A 23,955-nucleotide genomic window follows, 5' to 3' on the forward strand; every position below is an offset into this window, starting at 1 on the left:
GACCAGTGCTCCCAGTATAGCCCAGCGCAGCTCCCAGTGCAGACCAGTGCTCCCAGCATAGCCCAGCGCAGCTCCCAGTACAGCCCTGCACACCCCCAGCACAGCCCAGCTCCCCCAGTACAGCATTGCACCACCCCTCGTACAGCTCTGCACCCCATCAGCACACCCAGCAGTGACCCCAGCACAGTCCCAGCACCCCCAGTACTCACACCAGTGCCTCTCAAGACTGCCCAGAGGAGCCCAGTCCCACCTCCATTATCCCATACTGAAGAGAGTGCCCTGCTACAGCCCAGTATTGCCCACTACAACCTCCAGCCGCCCACACAGAACCATTACCACTTCCCTACCACTGCTCCCAGTACCACCAAGTACCAGCTCCTACTGCCAGACCCTCGTGCCTCAGTACTTCTCCAGTGTTCCCAGTACTACCTCTGATACAGCCCAGGCCTTTCCTGACCCTGGAACAGCCTCCTGGAACTACTCAGAGGAGCTTGGTACCACCCCTGTATTAATCCAAGTGCTCCAGTATCATCCACTACCACCCTCAGTGCCCTCTGTAAAGTTTCTCCCCTCCTCCATGCCGCAGTACCACCAAGTACCAGTTCCCAGTACCATATCCTACTGCTCCAGTACTTTCCTCAGTGCCCCCAGTAATGAGTCTGAGTGCTCCCAGTGCCTTCAGCAAAACCCAGGGCTGCTGCCAGCCACCAGCCCAGCCCAGTGTACCCCAACACCCAGCAGTACCACCCACTACTGCCACCTCCCCACAGCCCCTGTGCTGCCCACCAGTGACCCAGTGCCCCCCCAGGGGCAGCCCTCTGGGCCCTGGCAGGGCTCAGGGGATTACTTGGTGGCGGCCAGGTCTGTCCCCTACAGAGCACACGCAGGCGCCCAGGTCTGTCCCAAAGGCAGTGTTTATTTGGGAGTGCCCCTAGCTGCAGCAGGGGGCACTCACTCAGCCCTGGTCGCCCTTGTTTCCCATGTACAACTATTTACAACCCTCCACACCCACCAGGGTGCCCCAAATGCCTCTGGGTGCCACTGTCACCAAGCACCAGCAGTTGCTCGAGGTTTCACACCAGCATGGCCCCTTCTCCATCCAAAGACCCCGGGGCCAAGCCCCTACTATTGCCTGAACACCTTGGTCCTACCTTGAGGTCCCGTCTCACCCCTGCCAAGGGGAGGGGACAGAGCCGTGTACCCTCGTCCCTCCTCAGCATGCCTGGTGGCCTACAGCTTCCTCACAGAAAGCACTTGCTCCTCCATAACCCAGTGGGGAAACTGAGGCATGAAGCTATGATGGCCATGCCCAGCTTGCAGAGGGCAGACCTTGCCTGGCACTGCCTCCCCCCTGACTCACCCCCTGCCCTCCCCAGGGCAGCATCCCCTCCCACACCATGACATCCATCCCCCAGAGCAGGGCCATGCCCCAGCTGTGCTGACCCGTGGTCCCTGCACAACAGGATCTGGGGGTCCTTGGCAGAGGGGAAGACAGCAATGGCGGCTGCAGCCACCTCAGGGGTCCCTGCTCCTCCCTAGGAGTGCTTGCTCCTCACTGGGGCTGGGAGGTGGGGGTAGCACCACCCCAGTGACTATGTACAGCCTACAAATAAATACCGCCTCCCGTGGGAGGGGGGAGCGCTTGTGTCTGCGTGTGTGTGTGTGTGTGCGTGGATGTGTATATATATATATATATATATTTATTTATAGATATTTTTAATATTAAAAGGGGGGAAAAATAGACCACTGTGCTAGCAAAGTCCCTGATGATGGTTTCATGTATGCCCATAGGTCTCTGGCTGGTGATTCCGGCGGTTCCGAGGCTTCTTCTGGTCCTGCTGCTCCTTGGCTTTGAGGCCAGCCAGCGGCTGCGGGGGGCTGGCGGCCGTGTGCCGCCAGTAGCCCTGGCAGTACTGGTCCAGGAGTCCCATTTCGGGCTGGCTGAGGAGCTGCAGCAGGTCCTGGTAGCGGGGAGTGGGAGCACCCGGCAGGCCAGGGGGGGTCTCCGCCTGGACCAGCACGGCGTGGACGGCGCGGCTGCTGAGGACGCGGAGCTGCACCTTGGTCACCGTGTGCTTGAAGTTGTTCTCGGTGGCGGTGCAGGAGTAGAGGCCGCTGTCGCTGAGCTGGAGGGCGCGCAGCAGCAAGCCCTGCTCCGTGCGCAGCACCCGGCCCTCCACCCGCAGCTGGGGGCGAGAGGGGGAGCGGCTCAGGCGGCTGGCACCCGGCACCCCCGGCACCCCCCGAGCAGCGCCCTGCCCTACCTCTTTCCGCCGGTCGCTGTTGTCCTTCTGCAGCAGCCACTTGACGCTGGCCTGGGGCGAGCGGGGCTGGCACTCCAGGAAGGCTGTGCTGCCCTCCACTCCGTACTGCACAGCCTCCACCGTGTTCTTGTTAGCTGCAGGGGGGCCATGGGCAGCCAGGTCATCGCCACCCCACTGCACTTCTCCCCTGCCCACTCCATCTCCAAGGGTGGGTATCAATTTATCCATCCATCCATCCATGAACCGACCCACTCATCTGTGCTTCTTCTCATCCCCAATGTATCCACTCATCTTTGTTCATCTCCCTCCCTAATACAACCACCCACCCATCCATGTATCTTCCCATACATCCACCCTCACACCAAGGAATCCCCGAGTCCCCAGCTCCAGCCCTGTGCCCTCAGTCTCCCGTCCCAGCTGCCCCTGGCTACAAGGCCTCGTCCCAGACCCCGCTCACCATTGGAGTTGTAGCCGCGGCACTGCCGGATGGGGTTGCCATGCCGGACGTCCTGCCGCCGGCTCCGCCTGTGGGGAAGTGGGAGGTGAGAGGGGGAGCCCGTGGCTGGGGGGTCCCTCCCTGACCCTCTCCCTGACCCACGCTGTACCTCTTGGAGGAGGCGGAGTAGCGTGTGCAGGCGCTGCCATCCCAGGCGCAGTAGGGATCCCGGGCCAGGCAGCAGTCAGCACAGGCTTCCCCGTACACGTCACAGCGGTGCAGGGCCAGGTGGGTCACGCCTACGGCCGAGGACACATACAGCTGTTGCTGTTGGGGACAAAAGGACACGATGAGATACTGCCTCATCCCCACTGCATTAGGGCCCCTGTGAGCCTCCTGCTCTGGTGCTGTGGTGACGCTGGGCAGTGCCACAGCTGGGTCTGGGATGGGATCTGCCCACCCAGGCACCTGCCACGTGCTATGACTCACCCTCTTGGAGGAGATGGTCATTGTCTTGATGGGTGCTGGCACCTGGATGAGAGGAGGAATGAAGAAGATGGAGGGATTACCACTTGGACTGATGCTACAGCCCGGGGTGGGAAGCCCAGAGCCCCCACAGGCAGCTGGAGCAGGCAGAGAAAGCAGGGGGAGATGTGAGTGGGCAGCAGCAGGAGGACCAAAGCCTGGAGTCCCTCCAGAGCTGGCCAAGAGGTGGCTGGTGTCCCAAGGGACTGGCTGCTGTCCCAAGGAGTGACTGGTATCTCAAGGGGCCGGCTGGTGTCTCAAGGGGTTGGTTGGCTGGGTCAAGAGCACTCAGCAGAGGGTGTGGGACATGCCAGCCCTTACCTTGAACACTTCAATCTCCTCCAGCATGAGCTCCTCTGTCTCCATGTCATCCCGGGGGAGCACAATGACCTTCTGCACAGTGCCCCGATCTGCAAGACACCAGAGTGCCCAGGTGCTCAGTGCTACCCCTGGGCACCCATGCCCTCCCTCTCTGGGAAGGGGGTCCCTGCTGGGGCTGTGGGAAGGAAGGATCCCCCAGGCCCATCTCTCCTGCTGTGGCAGGTAGCTGTGTCTGGGGTGGAGTGTGCCAGCTCAGGTAACCACCTGTGTTTAGAGAGTGCCACCAGAGTGCCAGGGTGCCCAGAGCAGCATGGGGACTTGCACCAGGGCAAGAGAAGGACCAGGATGGATCACGGAGGCTCTGGGATGCACATTAAAGGCAAAGGAGCCACTGGCCTGGATGATAGTGGCCCCAGGATGGGCACTGAGGTCTGGGAAGGACAGGGCTGGATGTCAATGTTTCTGGGATGGGCAACCGTGCAGTAAAGGTACAAGGCTGGATGATGACGGGATTAGCATGGGCAATAAGAAGCACACTGGATGGGTGCTAGGGTCAGGAAAGGATAAGGCTGGATGATGAGGCCCCTGGAACAGGCACCAGGACAGGGGGAGGACCAAGCTGCATGGCAGAATCCCTGGGATGGGAAGTGCCATACTGGATCACTGGCTTCAGGGATAGGAGCTGGGCTAAGAGAAGGATCAGGCAGGACACTAGTATCTGTGGGATGGCATTGGGACAGGGAAAGAACAGTCTGGAGCCTTGAGAAGGGGCAGGGATCTCAGGGGGACAGTCTCAGCCCCTCACCCCGCTCTAGCGGTGGAGGGCACCGTGCTCTGGCCAGCCCTGGTGGTGCCCGTGCCCTCCGGGGCCGCGCCGGAGCATGCTGCGTTCCCCGCGGTGCGCGGCGTGGGTACCTGTGCCCAGGAAAAGCACCTCATAGCGCCCGTCTGCCGCGTCCACCTGGTCCACGGCCACGGTGGTGAAGCGGTAGTTGACATTGGTGCGGACCACCAGCGGCTGGCGGTGCGTGGGGTACACGGCGTGGTACATCAGCGGGTGTGCGCGCATGAAGTTGATCACCTCGTCAGGGTAGTCCTTGGTTGACTTCATGGAGGGGGTGAAGGTCCCCCCAGGGCACTGCGGCACAAACATCGCCAGTGCTCAGGTCTGAGGGTGCCGGCTGCCTGGCAGGCGCCTCCTCACCTCCCCGTGGTGCCTGCGGGTACTTACAGTGCCTGGACGGGGGTAGGGCATTTTTCCTGTGTAGGGCATCCACTGGTAGTTGGGTCCCTCCTTGTGGGCAAAGGGCCCGTTGAAGACCATGCGGATGTCAGTCATCGAGTAGACACACACTGCAGAGCCTTTGAAGACCGACCTGGGGGAAAGGACCTGCTGCCACCCTTTGTCATGGCATTGCCAGGACACCCATCCAGCTGAGACTCCCTCCTCCCCACACTGTGCCAGGAGTGTGTCAGCACTCACCCCGAAGCGGAGAACACAGCGTAGATAACAGGGTTCTTGGTGTCCTGAGTCTGCTGGATGAAGACGTCCTCTTGGGACAGAAAGATGGAGGCGTCACCACAGGGAAGGCGGGCAGGGACACCAGGGTACAGGCAGAGCAGTTACCCATGGAAGAGCAAGAGGCAGGGGGCAGCAGGGGTGTCCCCAGCTCTGCCCAGGGTGCCTCCCAAGCCTGCAGGGGTAGAGAAGGCTCCCATCCCTTTCCTGGCACACTCACGGAGCTCATCGAAGTGCGTTTCAATTCCATCGGGTCCCGGCACAGAGCAGACGAGCCGGGCCTTCAGGAAGGTGCTCCACTTGTTCACAAGGCAGCAGTGGCCCCCGTCGTCATTCTGCAACAGTGAGAGCCCTGTGCTCAGCCCTGCCTGTCCCCCTGCCCACCTCCCTGCCTGCTTTCCTGCCTGTCCTCTGCTACACCTACCAGGCAGATGCGCCCGATGCGGGAATAGACCCCAGGACTCAGTGGGGCATCAGCCGACTTCTCCCGGAAGAAGAAGTAGAGCTTGTCATCATTCCTCTCGCTGCTGTCAGGGATCAGCTGGGCACGGACGAAAGCTGGGTCTGGAATGGCACAGCACAGCATGGCACCATCAGCCCAGTGGCACCCCTGCTCCATGCCATAGCAGCATGCTGAACCCCCCTCTGCTGCAGCGTCACCCCACTCCTGGAAAAGCACTGCTGTGGCCACAGGGTGAGAGCTACATCTGAGGAACTGGATGTCTCTTGTGATCTCTAGTGCACCAGGAGAGGCTTGAAGCATCCCTGGGGTCCCTGAGAGCATTTCTGAGGTCCACAGATTGAAGAGATACATTAGCTCTAGCAGCAAAGTGGTGGGAACCAGTCTTCCCCCCAGGAAGTAACCACACAGCATGGAAGCTTCTCAGGAAGCTTCTCCCTGCCATCCATCAGCCGGTGCCCAGCCTGCGCTGACAGCTCCCCCTCTTCGGGTTACCACCCCGCTGGCTCCCCAGCCCGGCAGGATCATCCCATCTGCTCTGCTCTGTTTACTCAGCTGCTGCCCCGCAGGCAGGGGTGCTTCAAGGGGGGCAGAATGAATGTTCGGGGTCACCGACTGCAGGCGACACGGTTGACGTCTCGGCGCTGCAGAAACCCGTGCACTGACACCGGCAGAGCCAGTCCCATCTCTCACCAGTCTGCTCCCACTGCCCAGAAAAGCTTCAGACACTGCCCCACACAGCTGTCCCTGCTTTTGTGCTTTCACATCCATCCATCCATCCATCCACCCATCTATGCATCATCCATCCATGATCAATCCATCCATCCACCCATCCATCCATCCATCCATCCATCCATCCATCCATCCACCCATCCATCCATCCACCCATCCATCCACCCACCCATCCATCCATCCACCCATCTATCCATCATCCATCCATCCATCCATGATCAATCCATCCATCCACCCATCCATCCACCCACCCATCTATCCATCATCCATCCATGATCAATCCATCCATCCATCCATCCATCCACCCACCCCTGCTGGCTGCTGTCTCTGTTCTGGCAGAAGGATGCAGTACTACAGGACAGGTCTCATCTCTAGGGCTGAAGCCATGAGGTCTCCAGGGCACCTGGGTCAGTGACACCTGCACTCACCGTTGAGCCAGCGGGAATTGTACTGGTCTGTCCTCATGGCTGTCTGCTTGCCCATGGTGCGGAAGATGGCTGCATCTGTGCCCATGAAGTCGATGTAGACGCCAGCATAAAGTTCTTCATCTGCAGAGGGCAGAGGTCATCCAGGAATCCCAACCTCATCCCATCCACCCACCTTCTTCAACTGCCAGCCCCAGACCTGGCAAGTAGCCAGCAGGCAACCAAGAGCCAGTGCCTGTGACCATCGCAGAGAGTTCTGGAGGTTGGCACTGGTCTGTAACCACGATCCCCACCTCTGCTGGGCCAGTTGCCTGCACAGCTGAAGCAGGCAGGGGGGCAGAGCAGGAACTCCTGGCAGAGCTCCTGATGGGAGCAGTTGTTCCATCCTGCCTGCATATTCCCTCTGCCCAGGGCAGCAAGCACTGGCACCAGGGAGCCACAGGACTCACTTATTAATGCAGAGACGGTGTCTACTTTGGGGTCATAGGAACACTTCCCCTTGCCTGACTCCAGCTTGTCTGGCTCCAGGTAGAAGATATAATCCTGGAGAAGAAGAAAATAGAGCAGCTGGTTAGACTTTCACCCCTCCATTCATGTGACAGCTCCCAAAGCCCACAGAGAGAGGCAGCTTCCTCCAGGATGGTGCACAGCAGCGAGGACAGATATGGATGGACCACACAAGGGGTCTGCAGGTCTCCTGAGAAGCTGAAGCGACTCCTCCAAAGATGCTGGGTGCTTTTCCACGCCCTCCACCACTTGGAGACTTGGCTGAGCCATCAGACCAAAGTGGAGCATCCATCCCCCAGGTCTGGGAAAAAATCCCCCTCTGACTGCCTCTTCACTCCAGCTGGCTGTGCTGCACATTGCCACTTGCCCAGCAAGGTGACACAGTTCCAGCAGCTTCAGCAGGCAGGTTTGGCCTGCAGCACAGCTCGGCACAGCTCGGTTGTGGGACCCAATGTCCTTCTCTCGCCGGGGACCATTTTCCAGTGCTTTTCTTCACATGGTGAGATGCTGTGTCTGCTCCATGGGATGCCTCCCTGCTGTCACTTCTGCCTTCCCCGTGGCCATTCCTGGACCCTTGCACATTCCCAGCCAGGAGCAAGACACACACTGCCTCTGGAGGCACACTCAAAATCCTCTGCCAGTGCTGGCTGGGGGCACACAGGGACAGGCTGGCCCAGCCAGGTCACTCCTCATCCTGGCATAGAGATCACCTTCAGCTTAGACAAAGCAGCAGCACAGAGCACCCATGGGCAGCCTGGGCACGGGGCACCTTAAGCAACACCACTGGCCCTGTTTCCCTGGCTTTGGCACATGGGTGATGGACATGGTGACAGCCACCCTCCACTGAGAGGCCAGCAGGGTCCTGATGGAGCCCTGGCTGTGGGAAGAACAAGAGGGGATGAGGAGCTGGGATCTCACTGTTGGCTTCTCCCACTGGAGGGTTTGCTCACAGCAGCTCCTCCTGGGGCACCCAGGCCCAGAGATGAGCACAGCCACATTTCACCATCCGCATCACTGCACCGCACAGTTTGTGCCACCATCACCATCACAAACACCTCTGCCCCGCTCCTGAAGTGGGCAAACGGCTCACATGGACAACCTCTCTCTCTCTCCAGCATAGCCCTGGCACTGGCTGCATCATCTCACCCTCCTGGTCAGGCAACACAGGAGCCATTGTGGCGCTGGTGCTGCCGATAAAATGCACCTTGAAATGCACCAGAGCTGCCAGGAAGCACATGGTGCCAGCCCCCAGGCAGCTCCTGCTAGGAGACACACCCTCTCCCCAGCAGGGAGAGGAACTGGGGCGACCTGAGGGGGCTAAAATGGCAATGGTGTTTTCCCAGCTGGCACTGGGGAATTGGCAGCAGGAGCTGCCTGCAGTCAGGGAGATGCTCGCTGCCAAGCATCACCCCTTGCCCCCGACCACCCGAGGAGCTGGGGGAGCCCCAGGCTGCACCGGGGTGCCCATGACCCCCATGCTCCCCAGCCCATGCACTGACCCATGTTAGTTTGGAGAGGAGAGGCTCGGGGGTGACACTGTCAGGGTGGGCTGCACACTGGGGTGCTCCCAGAAGCCAGGGATGCTGACACCTCCCTGAGTGCACTTGCCTGCCAGGATGACACACACCCTTCCTGGGGCGAGGTGAAGCAGCTGCTCGGTAATGTTTCTGTAGGCCCTACCCAAACACCTCCTGCACATCGCTTCAGCATCCTCCCCTGAATCATCCCAAGCCCTGTGGCTCTGCCAACACACGGTCCCACTTCCAAGGGACACAGGAAGCCTGGAGTCAGGCAAAGTCAGAGGTGGGTGGAGAGCCACCATCCCTGACAGTGTCCCCCACGGTGGGGATCCTACATGGGCTAGGAAGAAGGAGTTAGTGAGAGAAGGAAAGCCGACGCCAGGCCGGTGGCCAGGAGATGCTGTGCTGGGAGGGAAGGGGAAGGCGGGGATGCCCACGGCACGGGGCGCCCGGCCCGGGGTCGGAAGCATGCCAGTGGGATGAAGGAGCCCGCGGCTCTGGTGTGCCCCTGCGGACAGGTGGGCACGGCTGCGGCGGGCTCCCAGACCCGTTCCCACCTTGCTTTGTGCTGGTCTCGGGCTGAGGGGGCTGTCGGTGGATCTGCTTTCCTGGCCTCCCGGCTGGCTCGGCGGAAACCCCTGGGGAAAAGGAGCAGGGCAGAGAGTTAGCGCCAGCAGGGGAAGGACCCCCAGGGCAGGGGTGAGCAGGGGACCCCAAGAGCTGGGGTGATGAATGCCCAATGAGCAGGAGCACTGCTGTCCCCCTGGGTTCCTTGATGCTCCAGCCTGGGCTGGCCTCCAGCAGCAGCTTCTCCAGGATGAGTCCTGCTGTCTCCCACAGATCTGGGGTGTCCTAGCATGGGGTAGGAGAGAGTGGAGAGATGGCTGCCCACAGCCAGCCAGGCTGGGCTCACTCCCGAGGGCTCAAAAATGGCACTTGCCACCTCGTTCCTCCTGCATTGATGAGCAATGCCTCAGCACCAAAGCTATTAGCATCATAGGGTCACTGGAGCACTTCCACACTTGCCACTGACTCTGCTGGACAACTAGTGCTGTCCTTGACTGCACTACCACCCTAGGTTCTCCTCATATGCTACCACTTCCCAGTTCAATCCCAATCCAATCCAAATTTGGAATGGTCTGAACAGCATCCACCTCTCTCAGTGCCTATGCCAGGCTTGGGGGCTCTGAGGCAGACACCCGTCCTTCATATCCAGCGCCGTGATCCTCCCTCAGTTTGGGCTGGTGATCCCCCCTCCAACCTCAGGAGAAGACACAGCCTGGGACCTGTCACTCCACTGTGGAGGGGACAGACATCTCACAGGGCTTGGGACTCCTGGGATACTCATGGTGCTGCTTGCAGAGACTGGCTCCCTCCCAAGGCTGTCCAGAAAATGTTCCTGTCTGCCACACATCCTGCCTGGCGGCACACAGCTTTGATGCCACCCTCTCACGGCACGTTGTGGTCCTTGGTGCTGGGTGACATCCATCCAGGGATGTTCCTGACACGGCCACATGCAATGGCACAATCCCTGCACGGTTCTCCCTGTGCAGCACGGGTGCTGGCATCCTTGGACTCTACGGTGAGGGGCTCAGCAGCCCGGCAGCAAGTGGGAAGCTGGGTTGACGTGTCTCTCGTCCCAGTGGAGATCCAGCAGTGGCTGCAGCCAGCAGGGTGGGAGGGCACGTTGTGTGGCAGCTGCCATCAGAGTACAGCCAAGTTCCAGCGTGAAGAGAAGTCTTTGGTCTGTGGAGATGGCTCGGCCCCGCTCAGCAGCACAACACTGTTAGCCATGGTCACACCCAGCCTGCCCTTGCCCACGGCCTTCAGCCCCCAACCTCCCCCAGCAGCCAGCAGAGCTGAGCCAAGCACCCACCCCACTGCAGTGCCCTGGTGGCTGTGCCAGCACCACCGTGCCAGACAGCAGCTCAGCACCCCCATCCCTCCCGCCCCTCACCTGGGCTTTGCGCCCGCGGTTGACGAAGGCACAGATGGGGTTGTAGGCGCCGGTGCCGCACACGTAGAGGTGTGTCCGGTTCCAGGGCTGGATCAGGCGGATGAAGTTGCCGCACTCCCCCTGGGGAGCAGAGGAGAACATTTTAACCCAAGTATGGGGGCTATAAACTGCAGTGGGGCCGTGTTGGTGTGGGCATGGGATGAAAGAGGTCACTGGATGCCATGTGGCATGGGACAGCATGGATCAGGGGTTGGCATGGGCCACGAGCTGGCAAGCCAGAGGGCCCAGCCCTGGCCGGTAGGAGGAAGCAGCATGGGGAGCTTGGCCTCCTACTTGCCCAGGAAAGCTATCCAGGACCTGCCTGGCTGGAACAGAGGGGGTGACAGGACACTGCCACACCCTGGAGAGCCACCCCATCTCGACATAGCTGTACATGCTGGGGGATGGCTTTTCCAGAGTAGGATACAGGGACATGAATGACATGAATCCCCCTCCAGTGCCAAGCACCAGTGCCACTCCACTACCAGTAGGGGGTTCGTGGTGGTTACTCACATTGCTGTTCTTGCCTGACAGGATGCACTCCTCGATCCTCTGCTGGGATGCGGGCCAATGGATCTGTGGAAACACCAACCCACAGGAGATCAGGACTCCCACCTGGCCCTACCACTTCCCCACCAGCACCAGGTATACCCACTGAGCTCTTGCCCTGGCATCCAAAAGGTCCCCAAAGTGCCCAATTACCCCCTTCCACCTGCCCTCCTGGCCTGCACTGGCAGCTTACGATGAGGGGCTCGCGGTTGATGTCGTGGAGGTCCAGCGAGAGGACGTAGTCCTTGCTGCCCACATACATGCGGTCGTGGTCCTCGTCCTTCAGCAGGATGCGGTAGTCGCTGGAGTTGAGGAGGAAGTTGAAGAAGTGTGCTGTGCCCGTTGCCTTCAGCTCTGCGGGGGGAACGGGGAAGGTGTCAGTACCCCAAGGACCCCTGTCTTTGCCAGTGTCATCCCTGAGTCCAAGCCTGGGCCCAGCTGGAGGTCACCCCAAGAGACGAGGTGCCCACTTTCCACTCCATGGTCAGCACCATGATACTGCCACCTCTGTGCAGGACAAGAAACAATGACAGAGATGCTCATGGCCAGCTGGGACAACCAAGAGTGGGCAGAAGAGAAATCATCAGAACCTGGGCTCAGGAAATCCAGGAACCCACAGCAGGGAGCAGAGGTTGCCACTGAGATGGGGCAGGAGGCTGGGGCTCTCTGCCGCCCCAGCCCAGAGATCCCAAAATTTCCAGCATCATCCCCCTCCTGCAGTGTAACCCCATGTTCCAGCCAAGCCTCTGGCTCCTAGGATGGGAGAGCTGGGACCCCAAGGAACCAGCTCCAGGGGAGGTGATGAGCCTCTCCCCCGCCCCGAACACCCCATCCCCCCTTGGAAAGTTATTTTTAGCCTAAGTGTGGGAGCAAGGAGTGAAAGAGGATAATGAGGGTCATGAATATTCACAAGTGCAATGAGGCAGCCAGATGGAAGGCAGAAGTGCTGCAGATGATGTGGGCCAGTGCCAAGAACCACGCGGCAGGGCCCGGGGCACGAGTAAGACAGAGCACCCTGCTCCAGCAGGATGCAATCGGCCCTGGAGGCCGCCTCTTTGGAGATGCCACTCTCTGGATGTGACACTCCCCTTGGAGGTGTCACCCCCTTTGGAAACCACCTCCAAATATCAGATGCCACCTCCATGGGATGACATCTGCCCTGGATGCCACCCCTTCAAGGGCCGCCTCTTTGGAGATGCCACTCTCTGGATGTGACACTCCCCTTGGAGGTGTCACCCCCTTTGGAAACCACCTCCAAATATCAGATGCCACCTCCATGGGATGACATCTGCCCTGGATGCCACCCCTTTGGATACCACTCCAAGCCATCAGATGCCATCCCCATGGGACGTCATCTTCCCCATATGCTTCCTTTTGGAGGTGCTGCTCTCTTAGGATGCCATCAACAGCCATTGGATGCCACTTCCATGTGATGCCATCAGCTTCTGAAGCCAACTCTTTTGGAGATGCCACTCTTTTAAAAGGTGTCACCCACTTTGGATGCCACAACCAACCATCAGATGCCATCCTCAGCTATTGGATGTCACCCTCATGGGATGCCATCTGCCCCAGATGCCATACTCTTTGGCGTTGTCATCCTCTTTGGATGCCACCAACAGCCATTGGATGCCACATCCATGACACACTGATCCGATGAGCACCCTCACCCTGTGGAGGTTGTCCCTCCATGCAGAGGAGTGCTCTGTGCAGGCACCAGGAGCAGCTCTGGGGACCCCCCTTCCTGGGGAGGAGCAGAGCAGGGTCCTGCAGGTCAGTGTCAGGCTTCCAGGCAGCGCTGGGCAGGGCTCCAGCAGCCAGCTTCCATTCCCAGTGGGAGGCCAAGTGCCTGCAGACCTCCCTGACATCCCGGCCGCAAAAGGGGCTGGAATGTCCCACAGGTGCCCTCAGGATCCCTTCCCATCCAGGGCACGCCCTCTGTCCCACGGCTGGCAGTGATGCTCCGCAGTTCCTCATTGGGGCACCTGTGCAGATGCCAGACCCGCTGGGCCGTGGCAGGGAGGCCAGTGCACACACTCAGAGTGGGAACCCATCGGAGCTGGCAGCAGGAAATAGTGTCATGGGATGTGACATGAACCTCCCCTGGCCTGGGGGCCTGCCTGTGTGCCAGGGCTGGACAGACGGGACGAGCACGGTGGGCACGTGCAGGGGCTGGAATCTGGGCTGCAGGCACGGGGGCCATGGCAGAGGTGCAGTGGAACAGTGCCAAGGATGAGGGGCCAGGGAGCCGCTCACCCACCCACCCACGGCAGGCTCCTCCTCCTGCCTGGCCCATCTGGGCTCCAGATGCTGCTGCCTGTTGCTGGTGCTGGCTCACATGCCACCCATGGCGTCCCCAGCATGTTCTGTAGCGGTCCCTGACTGTGCCATGGCACACTAGGTCTGGTCCCTGCCTGTCCTGTGTCCTGATTTTGCCCCACTGGCCCACACTGGGTGTGTACAGGTGTGTGCCCCACACTCTGTGTGTATGCTGCTGCCTCCCTCAGTGCGATTCTGGTGTTGGTGGGGACCAGACCACAGCTCAGGAGCCAGGAAAGGGCAGGGTGGCTCTGGCAGTGAGTGACACAGGCAGAGCAGAAGAGCTCGTCCCCAGCTACCTGTGATGGAACTGCACGCCCAGGCTTCCTGCTCAGGACAGAGACACCTGGGAGCTGGCAGAGACAGGGATGGCAATGAAACTGGACAGAAGCCCCCACACCAGGACAGCCCCTCATCTGCCAGCACCAACAGCCCCAGGATCCCGGAGCTCCAGGACATTTGGTGGTGGAGGGTTCCGTGTCAGTGACCACCCCAAATACCCCACATCCATTAGGATGGGCGTCTCCCGGGTTTGGCAGGGGACGGGGCCGGTAGCACAAAGGGCCCTGGCCCCCCACCGAAGGCTCCATTCAAGCCCCACGGCTCAGCGATCAGAGGGGGCACTCTGGGAGCAGGGAGGTGACGGACCCGCTGCCCCGGAACGCCCTCTCCAAAGACGACAACCTCTGACCTCCCAAACCTCCATCGCACTGCCTAATCCCCCAGTGTCACCGTGTCCCCCAAGCCGCCCCCAGCAGCCGCGGGGTGTCCCTGGGGATGAAGTGGGGCAGGGGCCCCGGCCGGGCTGGAGAAGCCGGCTCATTAGCCGATGCGCCCCGACGAGCATATTCCCTCCTGCTTCTCCATTGCCAATCCCGGCACCGGCACAGCTTCCCCGCCTGGCCGAGAGCCTAATCCTATTTTAATTGCCGAGCACCGGAGCCAGGAGCCGCTCGGCATCGCAGCCAGGGTGGCCTCCCCGGGGACCATCGGCTCACAGCATTCCACCGAGCCCCCCGGGACCCGCAATCGTTTGGTGTCCTTGGGCGTTGAGCTGTAATTACCCCGCGCCCTCGAGTGATGCCGGCGGCCAGGAGCCCGAGGGCTGGCAGCAAGGCGCGATGCTCTGCTCTGCCCGCGGCACCACCACCCGACTGCATGCTCTGCAAAGCTAAATTCCCCCTGCAATGCCAGTTTCGGGCTGCATTCCCAGCTCCGGCAGCTGCCCACCACTGCTGGCTGTCACCACTGGCCCCCACCGGGCAGGGGTGAGTGGTCCCTATCCATCACCCACTGGCACCGAGACGAGTGCTGATCTCCGAAGCAAAAGGGGGATTTTGGGGGTTTTTGATAAACCGAACACCCCGAAGGAGTCCTCACCCCACCCCAGCCCCCCACATCCTCCCGACCCCCCAAACATCACCAGGGCACCAGCATGACGAGTTAATGTCATTACGACCCGAGCGGGTCACCTCCCCAGGTGCACCATCACTGCATTCCCCAAAACCAATTACAGGCGCTCTCACCTAATTAGATTCTAATTATGGGCTTGTAGCGCATTCAACATAATTAGCATGTAAATTACACGGCGTGTTTATATTCAATAACCGCACTCCCACCCCCCCTATCCCCCCCCACCCCGGCTGGCGGAGCCAGCGCCTTTCGGGAGCCCTTTCTTTGCATGGGGAAGAATGAATTCACTCTAAATGCCGATGGAGGAGCCCAGCACCGATCCCAAGGGAGCCTGGCACAGCAGGGATAAATCCCATCTCCATCCTGCAGCGTTTTAGCCCTCAAATTTAGAAGCGTGCCCCAAATTTTGATTATGTTCCCTACTAATTTTTTTCCCTGCTTGAAATCTGAGATGCAGTTTTTTGGGTACGCGTCAGAGGAGCAGGATGGGGAGCGATGCCCGGAGAGGGATAGGGGGCTGGATGTATCCCCTCTCGTGGTTAAAGCATTTGTTGTTACTGGGGCTGATCAAAGAGCTGGGTGGGTCGTCCGATGAAAGCAGAATTGCTTATTTGTTTGAGCGTCACTCCGCTACCCCTTGATGGGTTATTTATGATGTAATTAAGCTAATTACATGTAATAAGAGAGTTTCCGTGGCCCCCAGCCAAGCTCTTTTCCCATTTAACCGATTCACAGGTGGGAGGAAACCGAAGCTGCCTTGCAGGGGCTTGGGAGATGAAATGACTCCTGTTCCCGCTTGCTGCCTTCCACCCCCGATCATCTCCAGCCCCCCTGGAGCATCGCCCCGTGCCGGCACCCGTGGCAGAGGACAGGTGCTGCAGCCACCCGCTCAAATCCCTGCGGATGAAAGAGGTGCCGGCCGGGTGCTCCCCGCAGCCACCGCAGCCCGGCCGCTTGGGCGCCAGCCAAAAAACAATTAAAAAAAAAATTAAAAAAAGAAAACCCACATTTTTTTATTATTTTTTTTTTTTTTTTCAGCGGAAACCGCTGATTCATCCCCGGGCGAGCCTGCCCCAAGCGCTGGTGTGTGGATGTGCCCCAGCGAGGAGCGCTGGCAGGGGGAACCCGTCCCCACGGAGCATCACTCGGCACTGGTGAGCGGGATCTTGGCTGGGTCGGGGGATGCTCCGGCAGCATGAAATCCCCTTCAGGAAAGAGCCTGGCTTCAGAAAAAAACTACTTTAATCACCCCAAAAGCCAAGTGCTGAGCTGAGATGCCCCAAGCCACTGCTCTTTGCGCTTTTGTGTTTAATGTTTGGACATTATTTCTTTCCGCAGCCCCTGAGGGGAGGGCACGGTGCCGGGTGGAAACTGCGGCTGCTCCAGGCCCTTTGCTCTGTGCCCAAGCAGCACTGGAGTGGGGAGAACACCCATGCCAGAGCCCCAGCAAGGGCCATGCTGTTCCATAAGGAGCATTGTTAATTTGAAGGATAACTAGCTTATTACATAGAGGCTTGGGGGGGGGCTGAAATTGCACAGGGTTTTTTGGTGGGGGGAGGGTTTAAGGAGCTTATGGAGCTTCGCAGCCGGAGCCAGGGAGCTCAGCCCCAGCAGCAGCCGGTCCCAGCGGGTGGAGGGGCCCTGCCGCAGCCCCCCACTGTCCCAGCCAAGGAAATCCTCTTAGGGGTCACAGGGTTCAGCCCCATGTCCCCGCCCCTTATGGCACAGAAAAGGGGACTGTGGCATCCCCCTGACCTTTAAGAGGTCTGAGGAGCAGCATGGGGCACTCACGCCAGGGTGGGGACCAACAGTGCCAGTGTTCCAGCACTGGCTGTCCCTAAGCCCTTGGCCCTGCTCTCAGCCCCCTGTTTATCCCATCCTGCTGTCGCCAAGCAGTGCCCACAGCTGCAGCAGCTTAGGAGGGCGCCTGGACGGCCCCCAGGACATGGTCCCCTGTCAGGGCTCCTCTCCAGCCATCTGCCACCCCCTGGCCCAGATCAAGCGTGCCGGTATCTCCTGGCCACCAGCAGAGATGCCAGTGGGGTGGGAGGGGAAACTGAGGCACGAGGCAGGCAGGAGTGAGGCCATGCAGGGGGCTGGCAGTGGAGCCCAGAGGAGACTCCATGCTCAATTCACCCTTTTTAAAGTAACTTTTTAGCCCTGCAGGAACTGCCCTGCCTCTCACCCCACCCCTCCCGGTCAGGACTGCCCCGGCTGGACCTCAGCCACAGCTTTTCCGAGAGCGGCCAGCACGGCTGTCCCCCCGCCGCGGGGAGCGGCTCCCGTTTGGAAGCCCCACGGAGAGCCCTGACCTCGAGGGCTTCCCGCCATGATGCGGGGCGAGAGCCCACCCTTCCTTCCCTCATGCTTTTCCCACGCTGGACAGGGAGCAGGACACGGAGGGATGAATCACCACCACCATCATCATCACCTCCTGCATCCTCGTGGGGAACGGGCCAGCCTCTGCGGTGCCCGAGCCCCCGGCCCGGAGGAAGGCCCAGAGCAGAGGGGGCCGCAGGATGTGTACGGCCGTGCGGGGAGCGAGTGAATTGTTAGCACGGAGATGATTAAAAATATCCACCCTATTTCTGGCCAGCACTGGGCTGGGATCTGGGAAGAGCTGTTGGCAAAAGGGAGCTGTGCCGGAGCCGCTCCCAGCACTGTTCTTTCCATGCTGGTCACCTTCCTCCTCCCGACACACGGACAGGAAAGCCTTGAGAGGAGGACAGACGTAAAGAGACCACGGGGGTGACGGGATGGGGAGAGGACTGACCCTGCCCAGCCCGTCACCCTGCACCAGGGCACGGGAGCTCGGTTCCCACCCCTTTCCTATCACTTCAGTATTTTGTAGACGTTTTTTATTTTTTTTTAATGCACTCAGAGACGCCGGGGCTCCGTAGAGGATGACGCAGGCCCCGGGGAGCTGCGACAAACCTCTGGCGCGTGATAACAAGCAAAGGCAAACAAACCCAGAGACGCTCCCGCAGCTGGCAGGGCTCCAGGCAGCCCAGGCAAGGCACCAGGGGACACACTTGGGGACACGGCGGCTCCTTCCCCAGCACTCTGGCCACAGGGCCACCTCAATCCCACCCTGGCACTGGGATGCTTCAGGCAGAGGGATGCTGTGGCAGCGACCCGCAGCTGTGACTGCACAGACGGCCACCTGGTGCCCTGTGGCAGCACAACCATCCCTGACAGCAGAGCCCAGCCCAGCTCATCACACCAGTGCCCCCAGCCCAGACCCATCACACCCAGCCCCACTGTCTGCAGCTGCACTGGGAGATTTGGGGCCGGCCTTTGGGTATCATCCCTGCCTCTCCAGGCAAGAGAAGTGGCTGGGCCATCCACAAAGTGCCACTGTCAGCCCATATCTCATGGTTCTACGGCTTCAGGGAGGCTGCATGCGGATGATCAGGTCAGGAAGCTGCTCACCAGCAGTTTGGTGTGTAGCTCCCAGCTGGCCCTCAAGGAAGACCCTGGGAAAATTCTCCACCACTGCCACCCTTGTCAGAGTACAGGCAGGAAAGAGGTGAGCACCCCTTCCCAACCCCGATGTGCTTGGACCCAGCACACCGCTGGCATTTCTTCTCCATGTGCCAATGCAAATCAGCCCTTCTCCCAGCACAAATCCCCGCTCCAGGCAGCAAGGGCAGGGGCAGCCCTGCCCCAGACCACCTCAGGCAGGAGGGAGAAGGACTGCAGATCCTGAGTACAGCCAGGAACCATTGCTCCAACCAGCTGGGGCCAAAAAAAAACCAGCCCCAAACCAGCCCCTAACCCGTGGCATAGCAAGATTAACCATGCCTATCTGGAATTAATCTCACTCCTGGGTCCCACCATGGTGTGGCAGTGGGCAGCAGGTCCAGCTGGGACTTTGCTGGAGCCTCCCCTCCCCACAGATGTGAGGAAGAGGTGTTTTAAGCCAAGGTGGGGAAGCATCTGTACAGCACCTAAACAACCCCAGCAGCCCCCAAAACCCTCCAAGAAGGCTGTTTGTAGAGCAAAGTGGCGCCTGCCTCTGGGGAGGAACTTGCTCACTATTTTCCAGCCTGGACTTGTCCCCAGACTCTTCATACCAGCCATTTTTTCTGTCAAGACCAGCCTGTAACACCCATGGCTGTTGCTGCTTCACTGAGTTTGCTGTCAGCCCCCCAGCCTGGCTCTGCTGTGCTCACCATCAGTTCTGCCACCACATCCTTGGGCTCACAGGTTCAGCAGGTGACCAGAGGGCAAAGGTGCAGTGGGACAGCAAAGGAGGGGCACAGGCAGCACAGCCCCAGCTCTCCCACAGACCCCAAGGGGAGGCAGACATGAGGCTCCTCACGACTGTCACCTCCTGACACACATCCAAGCAGGCAAGCTCCCAGCAGGAACTGGGGGAATTTCCGTTCTGCTCCTCCAGGTTTGCAGCCCTGGGACCTGTCTCATGCGCCCCAGCCTGCCCTGCTCGGCAACCTCAAAACAGCAGCTCAAGCCAAACCCCTCCACCCATGTGCACCCCAGAGCTGACCCAGGGGTCCCCCCACGGCTCCTAGAGGGGCTGGGTGGGCTAAGCAGCCCCGGTACGAAAGGGTTAAGCCCCTTCCCCCCACCCAGCACCCTCCCCTCCTGCCTCTCCCGGCTCCCTGCCAGCTCCCAGGCGTTAATACCAGCTGGGGGGGTCGGGGCGGCGTCAAGCTGCTGTCTGGAATCGGGGTGCTGCCGGGGGGGCTTCCCACACCTCAGCACCCAGCTTTGCCAGATGGAGGGAGCCACCCACCCACAACAGGAAGCGTACTGGGGGGACTAGGCAGGCTACCAGCCCCCCAAGATTGCGTGTGCTGGTGCAGACTGGGAGCTCTGCCACACCTGAATACGGATCCCCATGGAGATGTCTGAGGGTGCAGATTGCTGATGCCCCCCGAGCGAGGAGGAGGAGGAGGAGAAGGAGCCTGTACTGGGGTGCCCGTGGTTTCCTCCATCTTGGGGTCCCGCCCTGCCCCCCACACCAACAACCAGACTCTTACCTTTGAAGGAGAGCTGGACCCTGGGGGTAGCAAAGCCGTGGTCCTTGGGATGGGCAGCCCGCCAGCCCAGAGTCAGCAGGGTGGCCCAGAGCAGGACACCGACCACGGGCATGGTGGGCACGCGCCTGGGCGCCGAGGTCGAGGGCAGTCTGGGGGAGCCGAGCCTGCCAAGGAGGGCACACGTGGGAGGGATGTCAGTTCACTGCACCCACCACCCCCCTGAGGGCTACAAACCCCACGTCCCGCCCTCCATCACCCGCTGGCACGCAGCATCCTCCGGGGAGGACTGGAAGGCAGCCCCGGGAGGCTGAACTCTGCTCCACAGACTGGGGGGCAGGGGGCACAGATCGGGGGGCCACAGCCTCACCTCCTTGGTGAGCACGCAGGGCGAGGCAAGCGCGGCGAGAGCCGTTGCAGCACCCTCCTCCACCCCAGCTGGCGAGCCTTGGCCAGGTGAGGAGCATCCCTCCATCCCTCCTCACACCCCCCCTCAGCTGCAGCATCCCCAGCCCCCCACCGGGCTGGCTCCCCCTGCCCCAGCACCCAAAGGGGTCCCACTCCCAGCCCTTGCCTCCCCAACTCTCCTCCCAGCCCCCAGCAAAGCCACAGCAAGCAGAGCTGGGATCAAATCTTTCCAACATGAAGGAAATCTGGACTTCATTATTCCAAGAACGTACAAAAAAAAAAAAAAAAAAAAAAAAGATTTTTTTTTTTTTCATAAATAAAAGAGGAAGAAAAAGAAGAGGGGAAAAAAAAAAGCCTTGCCTGTGTGCCAGGCAGCTGGACTCCCTGGGGCTCCGGCACTGAGCGGAGTCCGCCAAGCTGCCTCCAGCAAGCCACACACGCACCCCGGCACGGCTCGGTGCACGGTGCCCCCCGCGCACCCCACTGCCCCTCCTGGACACACCGTCCCCTGGGTCAGGCCCCGAGGCAGCACCCTCCTGGGGGTCTCCAGGGCACTCGAGACAGGATCTGGGAGGAGGCCCGCGGTCCCCAGGGAGCTGCATGCCTGTGTGGGATGCACTGTGCCACGGTACCGGGGTGGGCTCAGGCACACGGGGACTGTCCGGTCAGCCCAGCCAAAGGGGGTCGGCTCTGCGGGAACAGGGGTCCCCACCGTGACACCCCCATGGAGCCATGCCCTCCAGGGCTCTGCCAGCCGCCACCACACAGCCCCACAGGGGACAGGCACACCCAAAGAAGCTGGACGGATGGCTGGGAACCCTTTGGGGCACCCCGGAGAGAGATGCTGAGCTGCAAGGGGGGCTATCCCGCACCCCAGCCGGGTGGTCTGGCTGGCCTCTCCTGCAGTACACAGCACCCACACCGCCAGCCCCAGCCCCGAGCAGGGCAAGGGCAGCAGCGCTGTCACCAGCAGCAGGACAAGACCCCGCGCGTGGTGGCACCGCTGTTCCCTGGGGCTGCGGGTTTTTTTTCCCCTTCTTGCCTTTGGGGTCAGTAAATATTTGAATTTGTTCCTCTGCCCCTGAGCACACCCTGCTCTGCTCCATTGTACTGGTATTCGGTCCCTTTTCAGGCTGCCTTCCCCCTTCTCCCACCCATTCCCAAGCTCTGCCCTTCCCATCAGCGCCAGGCCGGGACAGCCTGCACCCCCAATTTCTCCACCAGCCAAAACTCCAGTTGGTTGCAGTTAAATAACCCCCCTCCATCCAAACCTCCCCCCTCTCCCCGGCAGCTTTAGGAAATAATTCTGGCAAATCCTACTATTGCATTTGGATGGAGCGGCGTACGCGTCAGAGACAGGGAGCGAGATGGCAAACAAAGGAAAAGAGGGAGAGGAGGGGAGCGCAGCAAGCGCAGGGCGAGGAGAGGGGAAAGGGCCGGCGGTGAGTGGGGGGCACCCAGACCCGGCTGGGAAAGGCAAATTCCAAGGAAGCAAAAAGGGAAACGGGCCACTGGAGTGCACCTTGGCCAGGAAATCTCCATTTCCAGGGTCATCTGCACTCCGGGGAAACTGAGAACTCCAGGGGAGAGCGGCCGCATTCCTGCCCTCCAGCCCCCGGGCTGTCTGGGCTTGGAGGGGTTTTTTTAGCAATTAAAGTTTGGCCATTGCTTGCGCTGCCGCAGGAAGATCAAAAATCCCACTCGGCTTTATCCCCCCCTTCCCTCAGGCTGGTCAACCCAGCGCCGCCGAGCCCGAGCAATTAGGGAAAGGTTTTCTGGTCTGGAGCAGGGGCTCCTTTTGGGGATGGAACCCCCAGAAAGGGCTGAGGGGATGCCTCGGGAGTACCGCGGGGGGGACTCGGGGGTAGGTAGGGCTGCCTGCACGCCTGCTCCCCGTGGGCTCAGGAGAGAGCAGGAAACATTTTGGGAGGGAAAAGCAATAGAGGCAGGATAGGCAGTGGGAGGGGAGCCTGGCCCACCTCCGGCCACGGCGCGCGATGCCATCGGTGGGAAGAGGGGGAAAAAGAGGGGGGGAAAAATAACAGAACGTAATACAATAACGCTAAATGTCCAGCGCGGCCCCGCGCACCCGGGAAATAACTTTACACAACTTTGCGCTCTGGTACGCCTGGCCTGTCCCCAGGGAGCGCCGCCTGTCCCCTGCGCCCCCCGCCCGGGCGTCCTCCGCGCAGCCCCAGCCCTGCCGGGGCTCGGCGTCCCCTCGGGGCGGGCACCGGCAGCCTGCTCCAGGGTAGCGGGCGTTCTCCGGCGTGTGTGTGCCCCCGGCACCCCCTCCCGGGGCACCCGCTCGCCGCCGAGCCCTGCAGCAGCCCCCATGCCCCGGGAGCCCCCTACCAAGCCCCGGTCCCTGCGACAGTCCCCCCGCCCCGAGCGGGAGCGGGGCGCGCCCGCCCAGCCGCGGCTCCCGGGAGCGGGGGGACCGGCACGGTCCGCCCCACCTCGGTATAACCCCGCTACGAGGCGGGGAACGGGGGGTCCCCGACGCAGCCGGTGCCGCCGCCAGCCCCGGGACGGGGTCCCAGCAGCGCACCGCCGGCACCGGCCCGAGCCCCACCTGCCCGCTTCACCGGCAACTTACGGCGGGGGGGGACCCACACGCGCGACTTCCGAGCGGCGGAAAGTTTTCCCGGGGCGCCCCCCGCGCCGGGCATCCGCTCCGCCGCCCGCCGCCGCTCTTACCTCCGGGGGGTCCCGGCGGGGCCGGGAGCTGAGGAGGGCGGCGGGGCTCAGCGCCGCGCCGGGGTCCCGCGGCCCCCCGCCATCTCTCGGCCGCGACTGCCGCCGCGGCCCCGGCCCGTGAGCGCCGGGCGGGGCGGGGCGGGCACCGGGCGGGGCCCGGCCCCCACTGGGCCCCGTTGCGGGCCCGCCGCGGGGGGCGTCGTTTGCATAGACACGCCCCGGACACGCCCCCCGGGCCGGGCCGCAGGTTCGAGCCCCGGCGCCTCCCCCGCCGCTCACCTCCCGCTCCGGCCCTTTGTTGCGGGGTGCAGGCGCTGCCCCGCCGCGCCGTGGCAGCCCGCCGCTGGCTCGGCGCACCTCCGCAGCCCGCCGCCCTCCCGCCGGTCCCGAGAAGGAGGAGGATAAATAAGTGCCGTCCCTCCTTTGTCTGCCGCGGCGGGGGGCGGCCCGGGGCGGCGGGGTCTGCGGGGAGCCGAGCCCCGACGAGTCGGCGGCTTTGTGAGAGCTCCGGCTCTGCTGAGAAACCGAGACCGTCTCCCAGACGCGACATCTCCAAATGCTGGCAGCGGGGCGCCGGCCCCACCTTGCTCGTCCTGCCGCCCCCACCCCGGGTACCCCCACTGGTGACCCCCGGCCCAGGGCAGGCAGGTGACCCCTGCCCGCTCTGGTTGCACAGCAAGCCGTGGACACCTGGGTGATCCCAGCTCAGTACCTGTGCCCTGGCATCCAGCATCTGCCGGTTCCTGGGTGTCCCTTCCTGGGACCGTTCTCCCCCTGCACCGGGTGATCCCTGCCCGGCACCGTGCCCCCCGCACACCCAAGGCAATGACTGGCAGGTGCTGTGCAGCTGAGCTCCCTAGC

At 61.5% G+C, this 23,955-nt stretch overlaps 2 protein-coding genes across 3 annotated transcripts in view; one reads left to right on the forward strand and one right to left on the reverse strand.

The window, feature by feature from the left end:
* GNAI2 (G protein subunit alpha i2) overlaps positions 1 to 23,955 on the forward strand; it is an 80,491-nt gene that overhangs the window by 21,467 nt on the left and 35,069 nt on the right. The gene's annotated exons all lie outside the window — the stretch shown is intronic.
* SEMA3F (semaphorin 3F) lies at positions 1,700 to 23,231 on the reverse strand. Of its 2 annotated transcripts, XM_086845300.1 has the most exons (19): positions 23,095 to 23,231; positions 19,990 to 20,153; positions 11,448 to 11,608; positions 11,219 to 11,281; positions 10,667 to 10,786; positions 9,267 to 9,347; positions 7,132 to 7,225; positions 6,686 to 6,805; positions 5,490 to 5,629; positions 5,286 to 5,400; positions 5,030 to 5,099; positions 4,778 to 4,922; positions 4,462 to 4,684; positions 3,547 to 3,635; positions 3,190 to 3,231; positions 2,870 to 3,027; positions 2,722 to 2,789; positions 2,265 to 2,398; positions 1,700 to 2,186 (listed from the first exon to the last, which is right to left on the reverse strand). In XM_086845300.1, the coding sequence occupies exons 2-19, from the start codon at positions 20,099 to 20,101 to the stop codon at positions 1,776 to 1,778; spliced, it is 2,346 nt and encodes a 781-aa protein (XP_086701426.1). In that variant the 5' UTR covers positions 20,102 to 20,153; positions 23,095 to 23,231; the 3' UTR covers positions 1,700 to 1,775. The 2 variants fall into 2 exon arrangements, with proteins under 2 accessions (XP_086701426.1, XP_086701427.1); XM_086845301.1 differs by lacking the exon at positions 9,267 to 9,347.

Source organism: Cyanistes caeruleus, chromosome 11 (genome assembly GCF_971803275.1).
Source record: "Cyanistes caeruleus chromosome 11, bCyaCae1.hap1.1, whole genome shotgun sequence".
NCBI lineage: Eukaryota > Metazoa > Chordata > Aves > Passeriformes > Paridae > Cyanistes > Cyanistes caeruleus.

What these genes read in the sequence shown, in the direction of transcription:
- SEMA3F (XM_086845300.1), bottom strand. Translation starts at nt 20,101, where the DNA reads ATGCCCGTGGTCGGTGTCCTGCTCTGGGCCACCCTGCTGACTCTGGGC. An exon ending in GCATCGGGCGCATCTGCCTG is followed by an intron (nt 5,401 to 5,489) that starts GTAGGTGTAGCA and finishes TCACTGTTGCAG; the next exon opens with AATGACGACGGGGGCCACTG. An exon ending in ACAGCGACCGGCGGAAAGAG is followed by an intron (nt 2,187 to 2,264) that starts GTAGGGCAGGGC and finishes TCTCGCCCCCAG; the next exon opens with CTGCGGGTGGAGGGCCGGGT.